The sequence below is a fragment of the Triplophysa rosa genome, linkage group LG2 (assembly GCF_024868665.1).
Source record: "Triplophysa rosa linkage group LG2, Trosa_1v2, whole genome shotgun sequence".
NCBI lineage: Eukaryota > Metazoa > Chordata > Actinopteri > Cypriniformes > Nemacheilidae > Triplophysa > Triplophysa rosa.
In genome coordinates this window covers 8,118,566-8,138,179 of record NC_079891.1, presented here as the reverse complement: position 1 = coordinate 8,138,179, position 19,614 = coordinate 8,118,566, and the positions used below count along the sequence as shown (strand labels likewise).

The following is a 19,614-nucleotide window of genomic DNA, read 5'->3' as shown; positions in this document are numbered from 1 at the left end:
GAAGTAGTGTTGCAGTCAATAAATAAAATGCTGGGTTGTTCCAACTCATAGCTGGATAAAATATGGACCAATCCAACCATGCTGGGTTGTTTCAGCCCCAACATGTTGGGTTGCTTAAACACATGGCTAGGTTAAATAGTGCCATATTAATATTAATTTAAACCAACAGTTGGATTTGTCCATATTTTACCCAAGCATGTACAACATTATAACTAAGTCTAACATTTTATGACGTAATAATGAATCATAATGTAGTACTACATTATTCATGTAATAAAATGCTCATCATGTTTTCAAATTAAATAAAATATTGAACTCATAATTATTTTGGTAACACGTTTTTATGTGCATGTTATAGTGATACATTGGTTAATACATTAGTTAAGGCTTGGCCACACACTTACACATTTTAAACCAGATTTTGGGTCAAATTTGCCCCCACAACAACCGGGGTTGGCTGGATTCACCAACCGAAACATGGAAGCCACAAACTTGTCACAAAAGTGGAGTATTGACAAAGAATGTTGATTTGTACAACTCTCGGCCAATATATATTCATATTCCATAAATATTTCGCGTTTCACTTCAAAACAGAACAAATTCCAGGTCGATTGTCTCCCATATTGTTTTTCTTCTGAAGTAGAATCCTGCTAATGTTTCTGTGAGACTTGTCCGTGACACTGCCAATGTGAAATATAAATTTTTAATTATGAACATTTTATTAATACTGTAATACTGCATTATGTGCAGTTACATGATGAGCTCATACAATGCTTATTCTACTATATATTTTGGGTCAGTAAATTACAAAATTAAAGCTTTATTTAAATATTGGAAGACAACTGTTTGTGAAAGTTTCATGCCCCAGCAGCGGCGGACTGGCCATCTGGAGCACCGGGAGGTTTCCTGGTGGGCCGCTGGCAAATGTGGGCCGGCCCACTCAGTACAAAAAGTCAGAAGCCATAATATTACATCTCTTTTCTATGCAGATGGATAAGTGCGTCGATCATGCATGCGCCACCGACAAAAGAGCGTGTGTTTGTGCTTGCCAATGTACTTCCTTACCCCTCCCTGGCTGTTGTGATTACTGTGTCCCAGTGGTTTACTGCAGCAGTGGTAACAAGTGCTCGTCAATGTCAAATGTCAATGTCGGTAGGCGCTTAACATGCGCAAACTCCAATGCGGGCATTCAGTTTTTATGATGACCCTGTAGTGAGATGTAAGAAGGCAAATACAATAAAGCCAACGGTTCTACAATAAAATGTTTGTGAGTTCAAAAAATGAAAAATGATTTGTCACATAATTTAAGACGTGTGTTCGAGTTAACATGTCTAAAAAAACTCTGAAACAGAGATTATAGCATATGAGGCATAAGATATGACTGCGTGTATATAGTCCATTTTATTAGCATGGCAGAATTTTAATGATTTCAGAACTATCATCACAGGTAATTAAATAATTTTTAATTTTTATGTCAAATTTGTATTCAATGTATAGTTTTAAAAAGCTTATTAAGCTCTTTATATTAAGCTTATAAGTAAGCTAATTACTTATTAAGCACAAAGAATGAATGTTTTCCCTCCTCGATTTATAAATCCTAAACACGAACTTTTTAAGACTTGTATAATGTTGATTTTGGACATTATAGCTGATGCAAAACAATATTTGTTAGCAAGGTCTAGTCACACCATGTCATGGTCAGTTTAAATACATTACCTTATATAACAATAAATACTTGATATTACATTTACATGTTAAGGCAGGCTTTTATGTCATTTTGATTTCTGTTTGTTGCTTAGACTGTACTGGCCTTTACTGTTTAATGTTTTATTGACTTTGCAAGGTAGCATGAAAGGTCTTAAAAAACATTTACATTTGTGAATCATAGTGCTCAGAATGGTTTGTGCAGCAGTGCGTTGTTGTGTTATGTTGCGAGCTGGGTTATCGAGCTGGGCCGAGCTAGGCCACTCCTGCTGAAGAAGTCCAGGGCCTTTTTACTCCCAGACCGCCCCTGTGCCCCGGTGACCTATGACTGGGGTTAGGAGCATGCTTTTTAACCCCAGGTTTCCAAGAGACTGTCATTACCAATACTTATCTGCTAAAAGTAATAGTCTCTATTTAAAAGTTATTAAAAGAAGTGCTGGCATTAAAGGAATGTGTTAGGTTAACTTCAATTTAAGCTCTATTAATAGCATCTGTGGCATAAGTTACCACAGAAAATCACTCACATATTCAATGTACAGTATATTGAAGGGTGCAGTGAAGGGTTTACAAGCAGAAAGAAAAAAAATGTTTTAAATGTGCAACCCTACATGCTGTATAACATGCCCAATATTGCCCACAACATTTTCGACAATTAAAAAAGATACCTGTGTTTTACTTAGTTAAAGAAAAGTGGCAAGGAGCATGAGATCATTCATATGTGATGTTTCAGTTACTGTGTAAACATATTATACCTAAAACAGTAGTGCTGTATTGTACTAGTTTTACCCTGTTCAAATATTTTTGCAAACTGAATGATGAGATGATCTTTTTCGGGAGTATCTTTTTTTCTCATATTAATGTACAGTTGTATTACACTAAACTACATATTACACTGTTTTTCCTGTTGTTTTACTCTTCATACTTGCACAGAGGCCATATGTAAATATTGAGCCTGTTGTTGAGTTTGGCAGTGACCCTGATACTTCTTCATCCAATTAATGTTTACCTTTAATGTTGTTGCCAAATTACTGTATATTAAGCTAAATAAAGTAGGTCAGGACAGGAATTTGGTCACTGAAATCAGACTAAATCAGGCTAAACATATGTGAATCTTACCCAAACTATATGTCATACTAAACACCATCCTTTTGTAGTTCCCTTGGAAGGTAAACATATTTTTATGATGGGTTAAGGTGTGGAGAAATAAATAGTTTACTATATGACCTTATATATTGAATTTGTGCACTGCCGAAACCAATATCTTTGTAACCTTTTTTTTTGACAATTTATTAGCTTTAACATTCAGTCAATCAACTAATACTGTACAAGTAAAGAAGTTGACCTGTTCAAACTTTTAGGATGTGATTATTTTTACAAAGCCTGTTCACTTTCCAATTCATATTTAATGTCTTTCCTTACTCCTATGAAGCATTACTTTGTGCAAAAAGCTAAATAGAATTGTGCACAATTCAATGTATGCTATTTACATTTGTCTCATTGTAAATGTGCACACATGAGAATATGAATGGTTATCAATAGATGAATGCATACAATTGTCTAATAAATGTATTATTAAAACATTACATGTCTTATAAAATACCTAAAAATTAAGTTACACATACTAATATAAAAAATATCTTCCATCTATTCCATAATTCCCTTACCTTTACGTTTGTAATTCTCCTTTAGGATCCTGTGTCAAAGGATACCAGTTATGGTTAAAAAATCCCCCCAAATTAAATCCAAATCATGGGCCCCCAGTTTAGACCTCCAATGTCCAAGGACCAGCTAACATTGTTAAAGAGTGATGGCCCACTTGTGCACCTGCCTCCAGACCTCGTCTTTCATTGGCTTGACTCATTCCCTCTCTCCCTCGAATGGGCAGACTGAGGTGGAGAATATAGACCATCTGAAATCCAAATTGATAGTTCATTATCTTGTGTGGATTACGGTGTGTGGATTAGGATGGGGAAAAAACTCGTCACAGTCTATTACTCTAAATCTGTTTTGGATTAGATCAGTTAGCGAGAGGACACTGCAGGCATCAAGCCCCATTTAACTCCTCTCAAATTCTTACCCTGTGAAACATCAACCATTCATAAACCAGGGGTGTAAAGAGTACCTGAAAACCATACTTAAGTAAAAGTACAGATACCTTGCAGTGAAAATTACTCCATTACAAGTTACAAGTCACCAATTCCAAAACGACTTCAGTAAAAGTCTTCGAGTATCTGATTTGAACAGTACTTGAGTATTTTACTCGTACTGAATGTAGGCTCAAAGCAGCACTAGTCGTCAACACTTAAGAGACATGTCAGTGAAAAACTAGAAACAGATGATTCGTGAGGAGAGCAATCGCATTTATTTTCTTAAATCATAATAAGACTGAACACCTCAAAATTGCAACAAATCATGGCCGACACCATAACCTACGACTATTACAAACACCCAAGTCTCATTTAAACTCAAGTACTCATAAGTAAACCAAGCTCCTTCTTCAATATAACGAATAAATAAAATAATGTTAAGTAGAATTAAAAAGTCAAAGCCTTTTTGCTCTGGACATGGTAAAGTGATCACATGTTATAATGGAAAGATCTCTGTCAGAAAATCTTTCTTTGCAATTGAGACACAGTTAGACACTTGACATACAAACCTCATCAATGGTGACAAACAATCATGAATGAGTTTTGTACAATGTACCCAGCATGCATTGCAGCATGAAGCTGTTCAGTTGATTGTCACCATTGTTGAGATTCATATGTGGATTGTTCATTTCTCTGTGTCCGACTCATTCTATAGGTTATTTTTTGTCTATATAGTGTGAGAGCACTTTTGAAAATTGAAATACTATACATTCTTTTTACTGGTTTACATCACTTCATGGCAATAGTCCCACCATATGGTCAAATTTTGAGCAAACATGTTTAGAGCACCTTTATGAAGAGTTAGTTTTAAAAATAAGAGCTATTATAGATGTGTGACCTACAGTAACTAGCTGGCAACAGTGTTGCCAATATATTACTGTAGAAATATAGTGGGTAAGGGCTAACCGTGTGTAAACCGCCAGCGATTGCCATCTACCTGATACTGCACTCGTATTCATATAAAGAAGCCATGTTGACAAGTTTTTGTAAGTTAGGGCAAAATCCACAAGATTGTAGTACCTTCATTGCCCTGTAAATGGCAACATTGATTATAAGATAGGTGCCATGCAAAATGTAATGTGTAATTGCATTAGTCATTACAAATGTAGTGGAGTAAAGAGTACATATACTTATTCAAAAATGTAGTTAAGTAGAGAGTAAAAGTTGCTAATATCTTTAATACTCAATACAACTACAAAGTAGCCAAAAATATACTTAAGTAAAGTAACTAAGTACATTTACTCCAATAGTTTACACCACTGTCATAAACTGTATTAGCTGTATCACATGTATGTATCTACTTAAGTTCCAGTCGACGGTGAATGACGTCACTTCCCGATACATACACGCCCCATTGAATAAGCCCACCCCCGCCATTGATTGACAGGTTTCTGTACAAGTCGGAGGAAACGCAAATGCAAAGGGATTTGCGATTTCATTTGAGTTTTGGCAGGCTTAATACGCGACACCAGAGGAAGTGAAATGGCATATGGGGAATTGCTATTCCGATTTAAATTTGGCAGGGTCGTAACTCGTAAGACACAGGTAATTCATTTGCAAATAGACTTTGCTTTTCCTTTTGAAATTTGGCAGACATTGTACGTTCGCGTAAATGCAAATGAAAACGGTTTGCATTTGCGTTTGAATTATGTCACAATTTTGACACGAACAAATAGAAACCGCATATGCAAATGTAGTTTGCAATTCCTTTTTAATATAGTCCGCAATATAACTCCATAGAAACTGATAGAAAGAACTACTTAAATACACCTAGCTGAATGAGGCACACGTGAACACAATAACACTAATTACAAGCGAGTAGGCTGAACATGAGAGCTCAATGGGGACCTCTAGAGGCCACAACACAGAACAACAGTTCAAAATACTGACACATTTTTGCATTTATTTCACATTTGCATTAAATACATATGCCAATGCATTTTCCAGGCACTAGAATGAGCCAAATATCATTCTAATATAAATTATGTATAGTTCTAGAGAAAAACATGTAACAACGATCTCGAAAGTTTTTTAAACAAAAACTCTGTTACGTTAATTCATTTCAATCATTACCAAGTGTGAGCAAAAGAAAATAACTTTTAGCATATTATTTGAAGAATACATTAAAACAGGTGGATTACATACAATTTATGGGTGAATGTAGACACATACCCTTCAAGATAGACATTTAAAAAATCCAGTAAAACAGCCATAACCATAAAATAACCGTTTTTTCCTGTAAAATTACATGTTTCTCCATTTTACTTGCAAATTTGAAGTCTTTTTCTGTGAACTTTTTTCCTGTAAATTTCTGTAATTTGACGTTTTTGAACGTATTAAAAAAAACATGAAAATCTGTAGAAAAACTGTAAAATTCTGTAAGATTACAGGTTTTTTATATTATACGTAGAAAAAATGTAAAAATAACAGAAACGTTTTTTTACAGAATGAATAATGTAGTATATAAATTCTTGCAGGCAACATGCCCACAGTTATCATACTGGAAGTATAATTTACTCAAATGCTATACCAATATGGCAATGCACACAAATATATAATGTTTTCAAAGTTGACAAGCACTTGGTAAAACTTTTTATGAGTTAAATGTTTGCATAACCCATAAAGGGTGACTAATAATAATGATTTATGGCTAAAAGTAAAAATCACGAAATATGAAGACAAGGGTTAATAAAGCAGCAGTGATATACTGTGCTGTGGAAACAAGAACCCCTAAGCGACCTTGAGCTTGGCTTCACATTTACATTCCCAAGGAAGAACTGTTCAGGTAAAGCCAATTTTCATGGTTGTACCTGTGGAGGTACAACCAGGTAAGACCGGATTTAGCACATCTTCCTTAAGAGGGTCAGAGGAGGGAGCTATTTTATCATGGAGGTTGAAAGCATACTGCTGAGAGAGAGAGAGAGAGAGAGAGAGAGAGAGAGAGAGAAATAATTAGATTAAGGTTTTACCTGTGACATTAATAAAAAAGAGTTTGCTGATGTTACCTGAACATGTCATCTGTCAGATTTACTGAAGTTTGGGCAGTTTAACACTAAGTTTAAATGGCTCACAGTCAAAACATTCAAACCAATGTGTGTCTGAATGCGTAAGACAGTCTGGTAAAGAACATTGTTTGGTGTAGTGTTTGATGTTTGGCGTTGTAATCTGGCTAAAACTGACAAACTAAGAACCATTAGCTACTTACAGCTTTATAAATTACAGAGGAGCACCTCCTTCTGCAGTAATGAGAGGAGTCAGAGAAACTCCTTAACCTGTCATATTTTACAGAGAATGCTTTGATTGCATAATGCTAACTCTAAAATGCACATAATTGTACCAAAATATATTCTATTTTGTCAGATTGTATTGCAAATTAAAGGTTGTGATGTGACTAAGGCTTTTGGCCAAGTGGAGGTCAGGCTCTCTTTGAGTGGTAACTTCTGACTCAAGATCTATTCTAAACAATGGAAATAAGGGACTTTAAATAAGAAATTAACATAAAATCAAGTAAAATTACATAGCACGGCATGTTTTTTTATCTTTGTTTGTTTTTTGAAAGAACACTGGTGCGCAGTTGGTATAGCCACCATTAAAAAAAGAAAATACATTAATTGTCAGGCGGTTACATTATTCAAAGTTATGCGATGTCAAACCACTAGAGGGCGCATGTGATCTCATTTACATCACATCCGGCTATCGCCAAATGGAGGGAAGTCAACACTGGTGACTCGTGTGAGTGTAAATAGAATGTTTATACAGCACGTGGATAGCACTGTACAATATTTACGTTTTTAAATATTGTACATAAACGTATGGTTTTATGATTGCAGTGGCAACACAGCTATGGCTCGGCCTCTGTTTGGTGGCGCATTTTCAGTAGTTATTCCACCCAATGCCCAGGATATCAGGTAATTACGTTTACGATAGAAATCTTTATGTCTGGTATTAAAAAAAATCAGATTAAATGACCCATAACAGGCGACTAACAATTAATGAAATAGTTTAGTGTATGTGTGTAGTAAAGCTCTCTCTCCTCGGCACTCTGCAGTGAGCTGAGGCAGATCCCTGATAACCAAGAAGTGTTTGCTAATTCTCAGACAGATCAAAGCATCGTCATTGAGCTGCTGGAGTACCAGAGCCAAGTGCAGGACGCTGAGGCAGCCAGGTAAGTGCTCCATATGCCATTAGGGTCCAGACATAAATGTCTTTCGAAGATTTAAAGGCGGGGAGTCCGATTTCCGAATTAAGGGCTCAGCATAGTCCAGGCGAATTGCGCTTTCGTTCTGCGTTTTGGGGTAAAACGAAGCTCGAAAACGTTGAGAGACGGTATAGTGTTTTCGAACAATCCAACACCCCTTTGTTTCTGGAGACGGGGTTTACATGACGTATGCAAATAGCCTCTGCGCACGTGGCCACACAAACAACACACCCACCTATTACGTAATGGCCATGGACCAATGGTGGCTCGAGGGTGTTTACCGGCCAACACGAACTTTCCCGGAAAGTTCTGTTTGGTTTGCTGCGGCGAACTAGTGAAACGAATTGTCGTTTGGACCAGATTTTGTTCGAAATCAGGTCACAGACGGTCGTTTTTCGATTTCGAATGTAGTATGCTGAGCCCTTTACGCTTGTTTAGACAAAGTCGGGCCGAGTACCAAAACAACCTTGTAGCCAATCAGCAGTAAGGTGCACAGGACGGACGTTGAAAAATCTGAATTTTGGCGAAGATTCGCGCCGCGTTAACCAACCAGGAGCTTGCCCAATCAGGAGTGACGTGCAGCGTCTGTGCACGAAGGCACCCCAGAGAAACAGATAAGCAGCGCAACCGAAGTCTATTTGAATTATAAACAGAGAACGTCTTTGTAATAACTAATCACATATTTAAAAACTACAATACTAATTTCTCTCTAGAAATGCAATCAGAAGTTGTTGAAAGTGAAAATGAAACTTACATTTATACAAAACTATGCTCCAACGGGCGTTTCGGCCGCCATTTTATTTTTTCGAGCTTGCGTCTGTTGTGAATTTCACGCGCGAATGAAGCGAGTAAACTCAAAATGTTCAAGCGTCCAACTACGCGGGAATAGCGCGATTCATTCTCGCAAATCGCGTTTGGTGGGAATTGGGGGTAGGGGTGTGTTTGTTTTGGTGATTTGAACATCAACAACGAATTTCAGAGAAATCGGACACCCCTTTAACAGGTGTGGGTGTGATAAAGACCTAAACAAAACGGCTTCTAACTATCAACAGATGCCTGTGTTGTAAATATCACTGCAGTTATCAAAATGAAACGATCTGAAACTCTGCTTTCTAAACTATACTGCTGGAAATGATGTCAGAGAGACTGACATGGAGGAAAAGGGGATAGTTCACCAAAAAGGTACTGAATTTTCTTTCATCATTTGCTCACCCTCTTGTCATTTCAAACCTGTGACTTTCTTTTTGTCTGCAGAACACAAAAGAAGAAATTTTGACAACATTGGCCCTATTGTAACAAAGGTGAATGAATGATGACAGATTTTTTATCTTTGGGTGAACTATTCCTTTAGGCACAGATCACATCAATACATTGCTGAAGTAAATGTTAGCTTAGCAAAATATTACACAAGTCAATTTGGTAACACAAACCCAACCATTGGTTTAAGTTCATCTGGGAAAAGTCCATATCTGAACCAACTAGACAAGATCGGTCTCATTAGAATCACTTGTTTGACTATGAATTGAAAGTAGTGCACAGAAAGGGGTGTGGTTAACTGGTTCTCTGGTTGTGGCAGGTATCATTTTGATGATGTGGCTGCCACTAACGGGGCGGTAGAGTCGGGATCCTGCGAGATCAGAGGGGTGGAGCAGCTCTCCCAATCACAGCTGTCATTACAGGAATGCAGTTCTGCATGGCTGCTATCTGGTGCTCAGCTGGTCTCTAAATTTAATGAGCAGGTATGTTACAATTACATTCAGCTCCGCTGGTTTAATCACAAGTGGACTACAATAAATAGGCTACAGGTGTACAAATGGGCCTAATGTGTCTTGAAGAGGTTTTTAAGGACAACAGTGGAGGACTGTGTAATTGCATTATTTATTCAAAACAAGAGTTTTAAACCTGGTAATTGCAAAAAGAAAGCTACAGTGACACATTGGAAAGTGGAGCTACAGCATTTAAGTGGTGTTCACATTAGCCCGAGGTCGTACAAAAACGGCGTTTACAATGAAAACGATCCTCGTTTATACTGCCGTTTCCGCATGCGTTTTAGAGAAAGTCTGCGTTTACACTACACTACCGAAAACGCATGTCACATGACCATTCAGACACGCTGGGCTTGCGCACATAAATGTAAGTTGGTTGTTGATGACAGTTGGTTACTAGTCAAAGGTGACCGACCAGTACATGTCATACTTGGCTATCACTTTCCTTTCTTTATTAAAAGAATTGCATAACTTACGGCATGTGAAGAACCACTGCTTTCTTAGTTTTCTTGTGACACCTTTTTTCTTAAGTGCTGATTCACATGTGTTGTGTGTGTGGTTTGGGTTGTTTTGAATTGCGAAATCTTATCTGAGCAAGTTTATGATTGCTGACACTGTTCCTTTATTCCTGGATTGACCAACTGCAAAAAACAACAGAAGACTGAATGATAAACTTTGAAAAGCAGCAAAGCCAAGGAAAAATTCTGTGTTTGTTTTTTATATATTATTTAGCAGTGCTATTCATTTTTAGGAAGAATCTTGCATGAAATATCCCTATTCAACAGATATCGCTGAAATGTCCTGAGAAATGTCACTTTGGACTTTGATTTTTGTTAGGAGTTAAGCATTTTGTCATATGTTTGAATTGAATTACTTTGCAGGCAAAAAACACTGTCAATATTCACATGTGCCTGTTCCGCCTGCCACAGTTCACCACTGATATCTTGGTGACATTCAACGATCCTGTTTGTATCAAGTAAGTTGCTTATACACATACACTTCACTCATAGTTATATACACTCTCCATAAAACTCAACGCTTCTGGATTACCCATATGCTATTTAAATGGTATAGAAGTTTGTTTCAAGGCGTTTCTCTTTCAGCCCTCTAAGCAGCAGTGCAGCTGGAAATGTGGCCGCTGTTCCATGGACACTACAAGACTTTCAGAGCGTTCTTCAGTCCTTTCGGCTGCTCAACCATGGAGTGTTTGGATAGATTCTCGATTCGTACACTGAGAGAACTGAAAGACGATGTTGAATATCCTGTTTAAGCTTTAAACTAGCATGACTATACAGGTTAAAAGGCTAGACTTAACTACTGGAAAGCAACAAACGTTTGTCCATCAAATATTTTTCTTGTAGTGTAGATGAGGTGTTTGTAAAAAATAAAGTTTTATAATAAGACAAACTTGCTGATTAATTCAGAAGCATTTATCCCGAAGTTTTTGTAAGCACGTGCAAGATGCAGTCATCATTTCCTTCTGTATTCATTTAAACATTATCACTTCAATCACCAATGTTAACAAATGTTTAACTGGAAATTCTCTGTGTTGAAAGTCAGGATTTTCCTTAACTTCAAAATATAAGATGCCATTCTGTTTATCTTCAGCATTGAAAGTACTTTTAAACATTTTGTGTCTAGCTTCAGATGTCTAGCATCATTTGTTTTTAATGACATACATTTTGTGTATTAGGTGCACAAATAATATGAAAAAAAAACAATTAAGTTAACTATCAAATATAGTTCATTAAGGATTATAAAGAGAAAGTCAGATTTGTACTAAAAGAACACATGGTGTTTGTCATAGACAGGGCAAATAAAAGAGTCATTCTTTTTCAAATTAATTTATTCTTAAATTGTATATTGTCATATCACAGACCAAAAATAAACTTATGCAATTACAGAGACTCCCAAGTATATAATTTAATACAAACAATAAGTTATTTTAATAATATTAAAGCATTAAACAGCTCTACGCATTCAGTACAAATACCTTTAATGTAAGGCAAAATGGTGATCGTATGTCCTGTTTTTTTCTGCAAATATTATTGGATTTCTTGACAAATTGGCAATCTTATAACTAAAATGGTATGGTTTGATTATACAGTGCTGTTATTAATTCATTAAAATAAAAATGAGAAATCCTTACATAAAGGCACCAGCAGAACAAAACAGAATACTTTTGATTTTATGTTTTAACCAATCAATTTGAATGCAACTTCATTTTAACATTTCTGTTAAATGTACTGTAAGTCTTTGTCCTTCTAACCATGATGAAAACGTAGCAGCAGTAATCTTACAGCCCTCCGAGAAAAAAAGACTAAAACAACAAACGTTTATATTCTCTAAGAACTACATTCAGTACAGTACATGTGATTCATACTATACAAATTATCATGGCATGCAGATGCAGTAGCTCATATTTAATCTTTCGGAAAGGGTTAAAAGTATAAGTCAAAAATAAGTTCCTTTAAGTTAAAAAAACATTTTTAAATGCAAAAATATTCATTAATTGTGCGTTCATTTTCATTTATCTCTACCTACTATTTTTTCAGGTAACAGTTGATAACAGTTCTAAAATATTTTGACAATGTGAAATGCACCATTCATGGCCAATAAAACGATTAAGCATCGGTCAACCAATACAATCAACAATTTAACAATGGCATGGTATACATTTGCATAAACAATCTTCAGAAGTACACATTTTACAGTAACATTGATTCAAGTGCCGATATGCTTTCCTTAATAAAACCCTTCGCAAAACAGCTGGAGTGTAAAGTATAAGAGCATAGAAATATCTCACCCTTTTGCATTCAGTACATTCTAATGTTTTTGTTATTAACCGTAGACAAGACTTGGTGTTATATGACTAAAATAGCTGCCTGAGGCACTGCAAATATGGCCTCTGAGCACAGTGATTTTCCTTAAAGGACTTCGTTAGAGTGTGGATAAGCACCAGTCACATTTGTGCGTTTTTTAAAGGAATAGTTCACCCAAAAATGAAAATTCTGTCATCATTTACATTTACTCAGCCTCATGTAATTTCATACCTGTATAAATTACTTTGTTCTGATGAACAAAGAGAGACATTTGGAAGAATGTTTGCAATTTTCAGTTCTGGAACATCATTGACTACCATAGTAGGAAAAATTAAATGGTAGTTAAAGGTGCCCCAAAACGGTTTGTTTTCCTAAATTCATCAAAATATCTAATTTTGTGTTAAACAGAACAAAAAATGTACAATATTTTTTTCAACTATGGTAGTGGACGAGGGTAAGTAAATGATGACAGAATTTTCATTTTTGGATGAACAATCCCTTTAAATGTTTCGTCTCTGTGTGTTCTTAATCACGTCGTATTCCAAGCTGCATATGTTTGTGACAAGTCATCTTTTGAACAGCCCCTTGCTGTTAGTAATTAAATATAAAATATTACTATATTAAAAATTGTGAAGACTCCTTATCTTTTAAAAAGCGGTTCTTAAAACATCAGGTTGATAGTGTGACACTAGCTGTAGCTGTAATACAACGTACGCAACTCGTTCCACAAAACTAAAGAGAGGATGGTGTGCGGACCGAGCCGGAAGTAAGAGGCTCCGAGACCTTTATAAAGACCAGTCATACCTTCCTTCTTCAGCGTCATTGAGAAACAGTCCGCAAAACCTTTGTACAGTATGCCCTGCAGATAAAAATTTACATAGAAAATCTTTGTTAAACGGTTTTAGCAATTTGAGACGTTGATGCATTAAACTAGATTTATGTGTTTAATGCTTAATAACAACCACGGTTTAAAGTTGCTGGCTTTGTTGTTTATAGCTATTAGAGGTTTACCTTGCCGAGATGGTCCACAGGCTGGTTGTAAAGGCGAGTGCTGATCACATCAAAAGGTGTCATAGCCGATACAACCACTACACTACTGATCATACCAGCACTGAGAGCTATTAACCAGCTGCCCTCTGAGAAAACCTAGAAATGACGGGGAAAAGAGATACAGTACATTATTTAAAAAAGCAATTTTACTTTAATTTTACTGTAATTTCAAGTGAACTGTACTTGAAGCATTTTCCTCTGTATTTAAAGGATCTTAAATCTTATTCAGACCCGGCATGTACACAGTACATGTGACAATTCACTTATGTTGTATGTAAAAGTATAAAGCACATATGAAAATCTTCTTGTAAAGCTAGTTTACTAAAAAGCCTTCCAGGTAATGCTGTGATCCATAATACTGGAAGGTATAGGGAAATAGGGTGTCGGTTACTTCAACGATACTCAACCGTACAATTAAATTATATTACTAAAGCAACCCAATATGCAAGTGGCTTCAATAGTTCTTCAGTTCTTAGATTAAATTACTGTGTATGAATGTATAAAACTGTTCTTAAAGGTCCAGTGTATGAAATTTAGTGGCATCTAGCGGTGAGGTTGCCAATTGCAACTAACGGCTCACTCCACCCCTCTCTTTTGAAGCACTACGGTGGCTACGGTGGCTGACACAGAACTAAGATGTCGTCACTTTGCCAAAGGAGATTTTCGTTTTTACAAAACGCATTCTGTAGAGCAGTTTGTCCGTTTAGGGCTTCTGTAGAAACAACATGGCGAATTTCAACCATCAAGGGGACCCGCGGTGTATCGTTATGTAAGGTCTTTACACACCTCTGAAGACTTAGTTATGTATATTATATTACATTTAAAAAATGACCCATTGGACCTTTAAGTGCAATTCTTCCAAAATTCCAAAGAATTGCACTTTCATTACAATATCTTAAATGATTTCTACATGAGGTGATGCATTCAATATTTACCTGCAAGTCGGTGACCAATTCTTTAGAGGCAGAGAAGGTGGAGAGTTGAGCGGCTGATCCCACGCTGACTCTTGGGACTGCTGCACTTGCCCCCCTCCATAATCCCAGAATGCCGTGCTGTTTGTGGATGTCCATTAGTGCATGCATCATTCCCTGACGGATGACAAATAAAACAGAAATAATCACTTTGTTTGAATCTATAACAAAAGTAAACTGAAGATTCAAACCCGTTCCTTTTATAATGGAGGCACAACTCTGTTATACCTGTGAATCACATTGTAAAGATAATCGTTTAATCTAGAGATTATATATGACGACCGTTTTTAATCATAATGTCATCATTATGTCATCATCATTATTATCATTTTAATCGTAATCTTTGTTTATTATTTTCAGTAGCTTTTTCAATACCGTATGTTTGTTTTGTGTTTGTATTGGCTGCAGTGCATGGATTGAGTCCAAAAAAATGTCCTTTAGCAATTCTGAATTGAAAGGATACTCAATTCAATTACCACAAAGGTAAATGTACAATGTGATTTCACAGCCCAAATATCAAAAGGGAACATAGAATTTCTCCCTTTACTTGCATAGAAATAAATAAAACTCTAAGGTTTAGAGAATGCTGTTGGAAAATAAACTCACCCGATGTTTATACTGGTGTCCAACTGCAATAGAGGAAGTTGCCTGACTCTGAAGGTGTGTCTTTACCTGAAGGAAACAAAAATACAAAAGAATGTAAATTAAATTATTGGTAAACTAGTAAGAAAAATGTGACCGATTTTGTTTTCATTGCTGATCAAATCAAGCTTGAATGCGTAAGTGATAATGTAAGTGAAAAGTACACTGTTAGTAAGTTAACTTTTGTTAAGGTGTCATCGTCAGCAGTGATGATACCATACACGTTCAATAATCAACTTTATTTTATTAATAAAATCACAATAATTCCGCCAACTGTTATGCTTTTTTAGAATTCCGTTGCAAAGCAATTTCGGAATTTTACGAGATACATTTGATTCATATTTCAAGTGATATTCTTGCATTACTTCAGTGTGTAAATCGAATATTTTTTAAAACACACAGAATTTAGAGTGAAAAATGTTTAATGCTCTTTTAACGTTAGCTGCGCGCACCCAATAACCCCATAAATATGCTCACGAGATCCAACTAACGTTACGTCTACGGAGCCAAACGTCACTCAACACGTGCTTCGTTTACCACAGAAAAACGCGACGGTCAGATTGACATACCAGGTAAATCGGGCTTCCCATAACTGCTCCCACAACACCGGCAACGGCCCCTGCCACTGTGCTCTTCGCCGCGCTGACCCTTCCGTCCGTGTGAATGTAGCCCAAGGACTCGATGATGGCGTAAGACCCCAGCCGGACCCCATTCATACACATCTGATAAACCAGTCCGGGTACCAATCCCTTCTGTAGACCGGCCAGTCCATCTATTTTACCTATCGTGTAAAAGGCGTGAAACACGTTCCTATAATGAATCTGGTAGGTCCCTCGGCTTTTTAGTTCTCCTTGCAGTTGCATCCGAGTTTTCACGACCTCTAAAGGGTTAGTAAATAAGCAAGCACCACACGCAGCCACGCCGCCGAGAACGAAATCCATGTTGAATGTAACGATTCCAGGAAACGCTTTTGGTTTAAATGATGTACAAGCGAACCGGGACGACTCTTTTTGTTTAAGGAAATCTAGACCTAAATTGATCGGACACGGGGAAATAAAACAATAAGTAATTTACGGCGTATTGTGTTACTAACTAAATTTTTCCAAATATGCTCAATAGCATTTTGCTTATGCGGTTTTCTGTAATCCTTCAAAGAGTCATGCGAAGGTTTTGCCGATTGCCGTGTGTGAATGTCAGATTGCCTCAGACGGGCGTGTTCATAGTTTCATCCAATCAGAACAATTACATCGCCCCATCCTTTTTCACGCATCCACTGATTGGACGATTCTGAACACGCCAAGCTACATAGTAATGATGCACACCAGAACTAGAAATATTTTGCTGTTTTTTTTAATGATTTATATTGTTTTAAGTTTTAGATTCGCTCTGTTGGTCTTTTCCTGACTAGATGTACTTGTTAAGGCTAGTCAAATCTATGCCACCCATATTTTGACGTTACTGTAATAAAATAATAAAAAATACCATACAGCAGCAAAAGTGTGACTATTTGTGGTCAGGTCATTGCTGGACCTATACAGTCATTTGCAAAGGTCTTTAATTCCAGGGCAATAACTGTTTACGATTTTTTTGAGGCCAAGACTTTTAAAGAGTTTCAATAAAAAAATATAAATTTATTCAGGTTTAAAATGACATGGTTGTAAGTAAATGATGAAAGATTTTGAATTTTCGACCATTCCTTTTTAATATACAGGTGCTGGTCATATAATTAGAATATCATCAAAAAGTTGATTTATTTCACTAATTCCATTCAAAAAGTGAAACGTGTATATTATATTCATTCATTACACACAGACTGATATACACTCACCTAAAGGATTATTAGGAACACCTGTTCAATTTCTCATTAATGCAATTATCTAATCAACCAATCACATGGCAGTTGCTTCAATGCATTTAGGGGTGTGGTCCTGGTCAAGACAATCTCCTGAACTCCAAACTGAATGTCAGAATGGGAAAGAAAGGTGATTTAAGCAATTTTGAGCGTGGCATGGTTGTTGGTGCCAGACGGGCCGGTCTGAGTATTTCACAATCTGCTCAGTTACTGGGATTTTCACGCACAACCATTTCTAGGGTTTACAAAGAATGGTGTGAAAAGGGAAAAACATCCAGTATGCGGCAGTCCTGTGGGCGAAAATGCCTTGTTGATGCTAGAGGTCAGAGGAGAATGGGCCGACTGATTCAAGCTGATAGAAGAGCAACTTTGACTGAAATAACCACTCGTTACAACCGAGGTATGCAGCAAAGCATTTGTGAAGCCACAACACGCACAACCTTGAGGCAGATGGGCTACAACAGCAGAAGACCCCACCGGGTACCACTCATCTCCACTACAAATAGGAAAAAGAGGCTACAATTTGCACGAGCTCACCAAAATTGGACAGTTGAAGACTGGAAAAATGTTGCCTGGTCTGATGAGTCTCGATTTCTGTTGAGACATTCAAATGGTAGAGTCAGAATTTGGCGTAAACAGAATGAGAACATGGATCCATCATGCCTTGTTACCACTGTGCAGGCTGGTGGTGGTGGTGTAATGGTGTGGGGGATGTTTTCTTGGCACACTTTAGGCCCCTTAGTGCCAATTGGGCATCGTTTAAATGCCACGGCCTACCTGAGCATTGTTTCTGACCATGTCCATCCCTTTATGACCACCATGTACCCATCCTCTAATGGCTACTTCCAGCAGGATAATGCACCATGTCACAAAGCTCGAATCATTTCAAATTGGTTTCTTGAACATGACAATGAGTTCACTGTACTAGAATGGCCCCCACAGTCACCAGATCTCAACCCGATAGAACATCTTTGGGATGTGGTGGAACGGGAGCTTCGTGCCCTGGATGTGCATCCCACAAATCTCCATCAACTGCAAGATGCTATCCTATCAATATGGGCCAACATTTCTAAAGAATGCTTTCAGCACCTTGTTGAATCAATGCCACGTAGAATTAAGGCAGTTCTGAAGGCGAAAGGGGGTCAAACACCGTATTAGTATGGTGTTCCTAATAATCCTTTAGGTGAGTGTATTTCAAATGTTTATTTCTTTTAATTTGATGATTATAACTGACAACTAATGAAAATCCCAAATTCTAGTATCTCAGAAATTAGAATATTACTTAAGACCAATACAAAGAAAGGATTTTTAGAAATTTGGCCAACTGAAAAGTATGAACATGAAAAGTATGAGCATGTACAGCACTCAATACTTAGTTGGGGCTCCTTGCCTGAATTACTGCAGCAATGCGGCTGGCATGGAGTCGATCAGTCTGTGGCACTGCTCAGGTGTTATGAGAGGCCAGGTTGCTCTGAAGTGGCCTTCAGCTCTTCTGCATTGTTGGGTCTGGCATATCGCATCTTCCTCTTCACAATACCCATAGATTTTCTATGGGGTTAAGGTCAGGCGAGTTTGCTGGCCAATTAAGAACAGGGATACCATGGTCCTTAAACCAGGTACTGGTAGTTTGCACTGTGTGCAGGTGCCAAGTCCTGTTGAAAATGAAATCTGCATCTCCATAAAGTTGGTCAGCAGCAGGAAGCATCAGAAGCGCTCTCGCTGGGCTAAAGACAAAAAGGACTGGACTGCTGCTCGAGTGGTCCAAAGTTATGTTCTCTGATGAAAGTAATTAGCATTTCCTTTGGAAATCAGGGTCCCAGAATCTGAGAAGAAGAAGGAGAGGCACAGAATCCACGTTGCTTGAGGTCCAGTGTAAAGTTTCCACAGTCAGTGATGGTTTGGGGTGCCATGTCATCTGCTGGTTGGTCCACTGTGTTTTCTGAGGTCCAAGGTCAACGCAGCCGTATATACCAACTTTATGGAGATGCAGATTTCATTTTCCAACAGGACTTGGCACCTGCACACAGTGCCAAAGCTACCAGTACCTGGTTTAAGGACCATGGTATCCCTGTTCTTAATTGGCCAGCAAACTCGCCTGACCTTAACCCCATAGAAAATCTATGGGGTATTGTGAAGAGGAAGATATGCCAGACCCAACAATGCAGAAGAGCTGAAGGCCACTATCAGAGCAACCTGGCCACCCACAGGTAGGGAGCTCTTACACAATATGCCTTAACCCTGTCCTGGAGCAGGAATCACGTGTATGTGCTCTAGCATATGGTGATTTCATATATCGAGGGGTGAGAACCAGAGGGGCGTAAGTGACATTTCATCAACTTTACAGGAGAGTCCGAATAAAAAAGATCATATTGATCATAATTTCAAGTGTAATGTTTTCAATCTTTTATAATACAGATGTTACCCACATGGATAACAGTATACGTATTGAACAGTATTTAAAC

The 19,614-nt window shown here is 37.4% G+C and overlaps 2 protein-coding genes across 2 annotated transcripts; one reads left to right on the top strand and one right to left on the bottom strand.

Annotated features, from left to right (window-relative positions):
• The first annotated feature begins 7,528 nt into the window (after positions 1 to 7,528).
• Positions 7,529 to 11,699, top strand: rangrf (RAN guanine nucleotide release factor). The gene is made up of 6 exons (XM_057323915.1): positions 7,529 to 7,583; positions 7,682 to 7,759; positions 7,900 to 8,016; positions 9,626 to 9,788; positions 10,697 to 10,791; positions 10,919 to 11,699. Exons 2-6 carry the CDS (start codon positions 7,695 to 7,697, stop codon positions 11,028 to 11,030), a joined length of 552 nt encoding a protein of 183 aa, XP_057179898.1. The 5' UTR covers positions 7,529 to 7,583; positions 7,682 to 7,694; the 3' UTR covers positions 11,031 to 11,699.
• A 163-nt stretch (positions 11,700 to 11,862) lies between these two features.
• On the bottom strand, positions 11,863 to 16,661 carry slc25a35 (solute carrier family 25 member 35). The gene is made up of 5 exons (XM_057323903.1): positions 15,870 to 16,661; positions 15,265 to 15,330; positions 14,623 to 14,775; positions 13,649 to 13,783; positions 11,863 to 13,496 (listed from the first exon to the last, which is right to left on the bottom strand). Exons 1-5 carry the CDS (start codon positions 16,239 to 16,241, stop codon positions 13,326 to 13,328), a joined length of 897 nt encoding a protein of 298 aa, XP_057179886.1. The 5' UTR covers positions 16,242 to 16,661; the 3' UTR covers positions 11,863 to 13,325.
• Between the last annotated feature and the right edge of the window lie 2,953 nt (positions 16,662 to 19,614).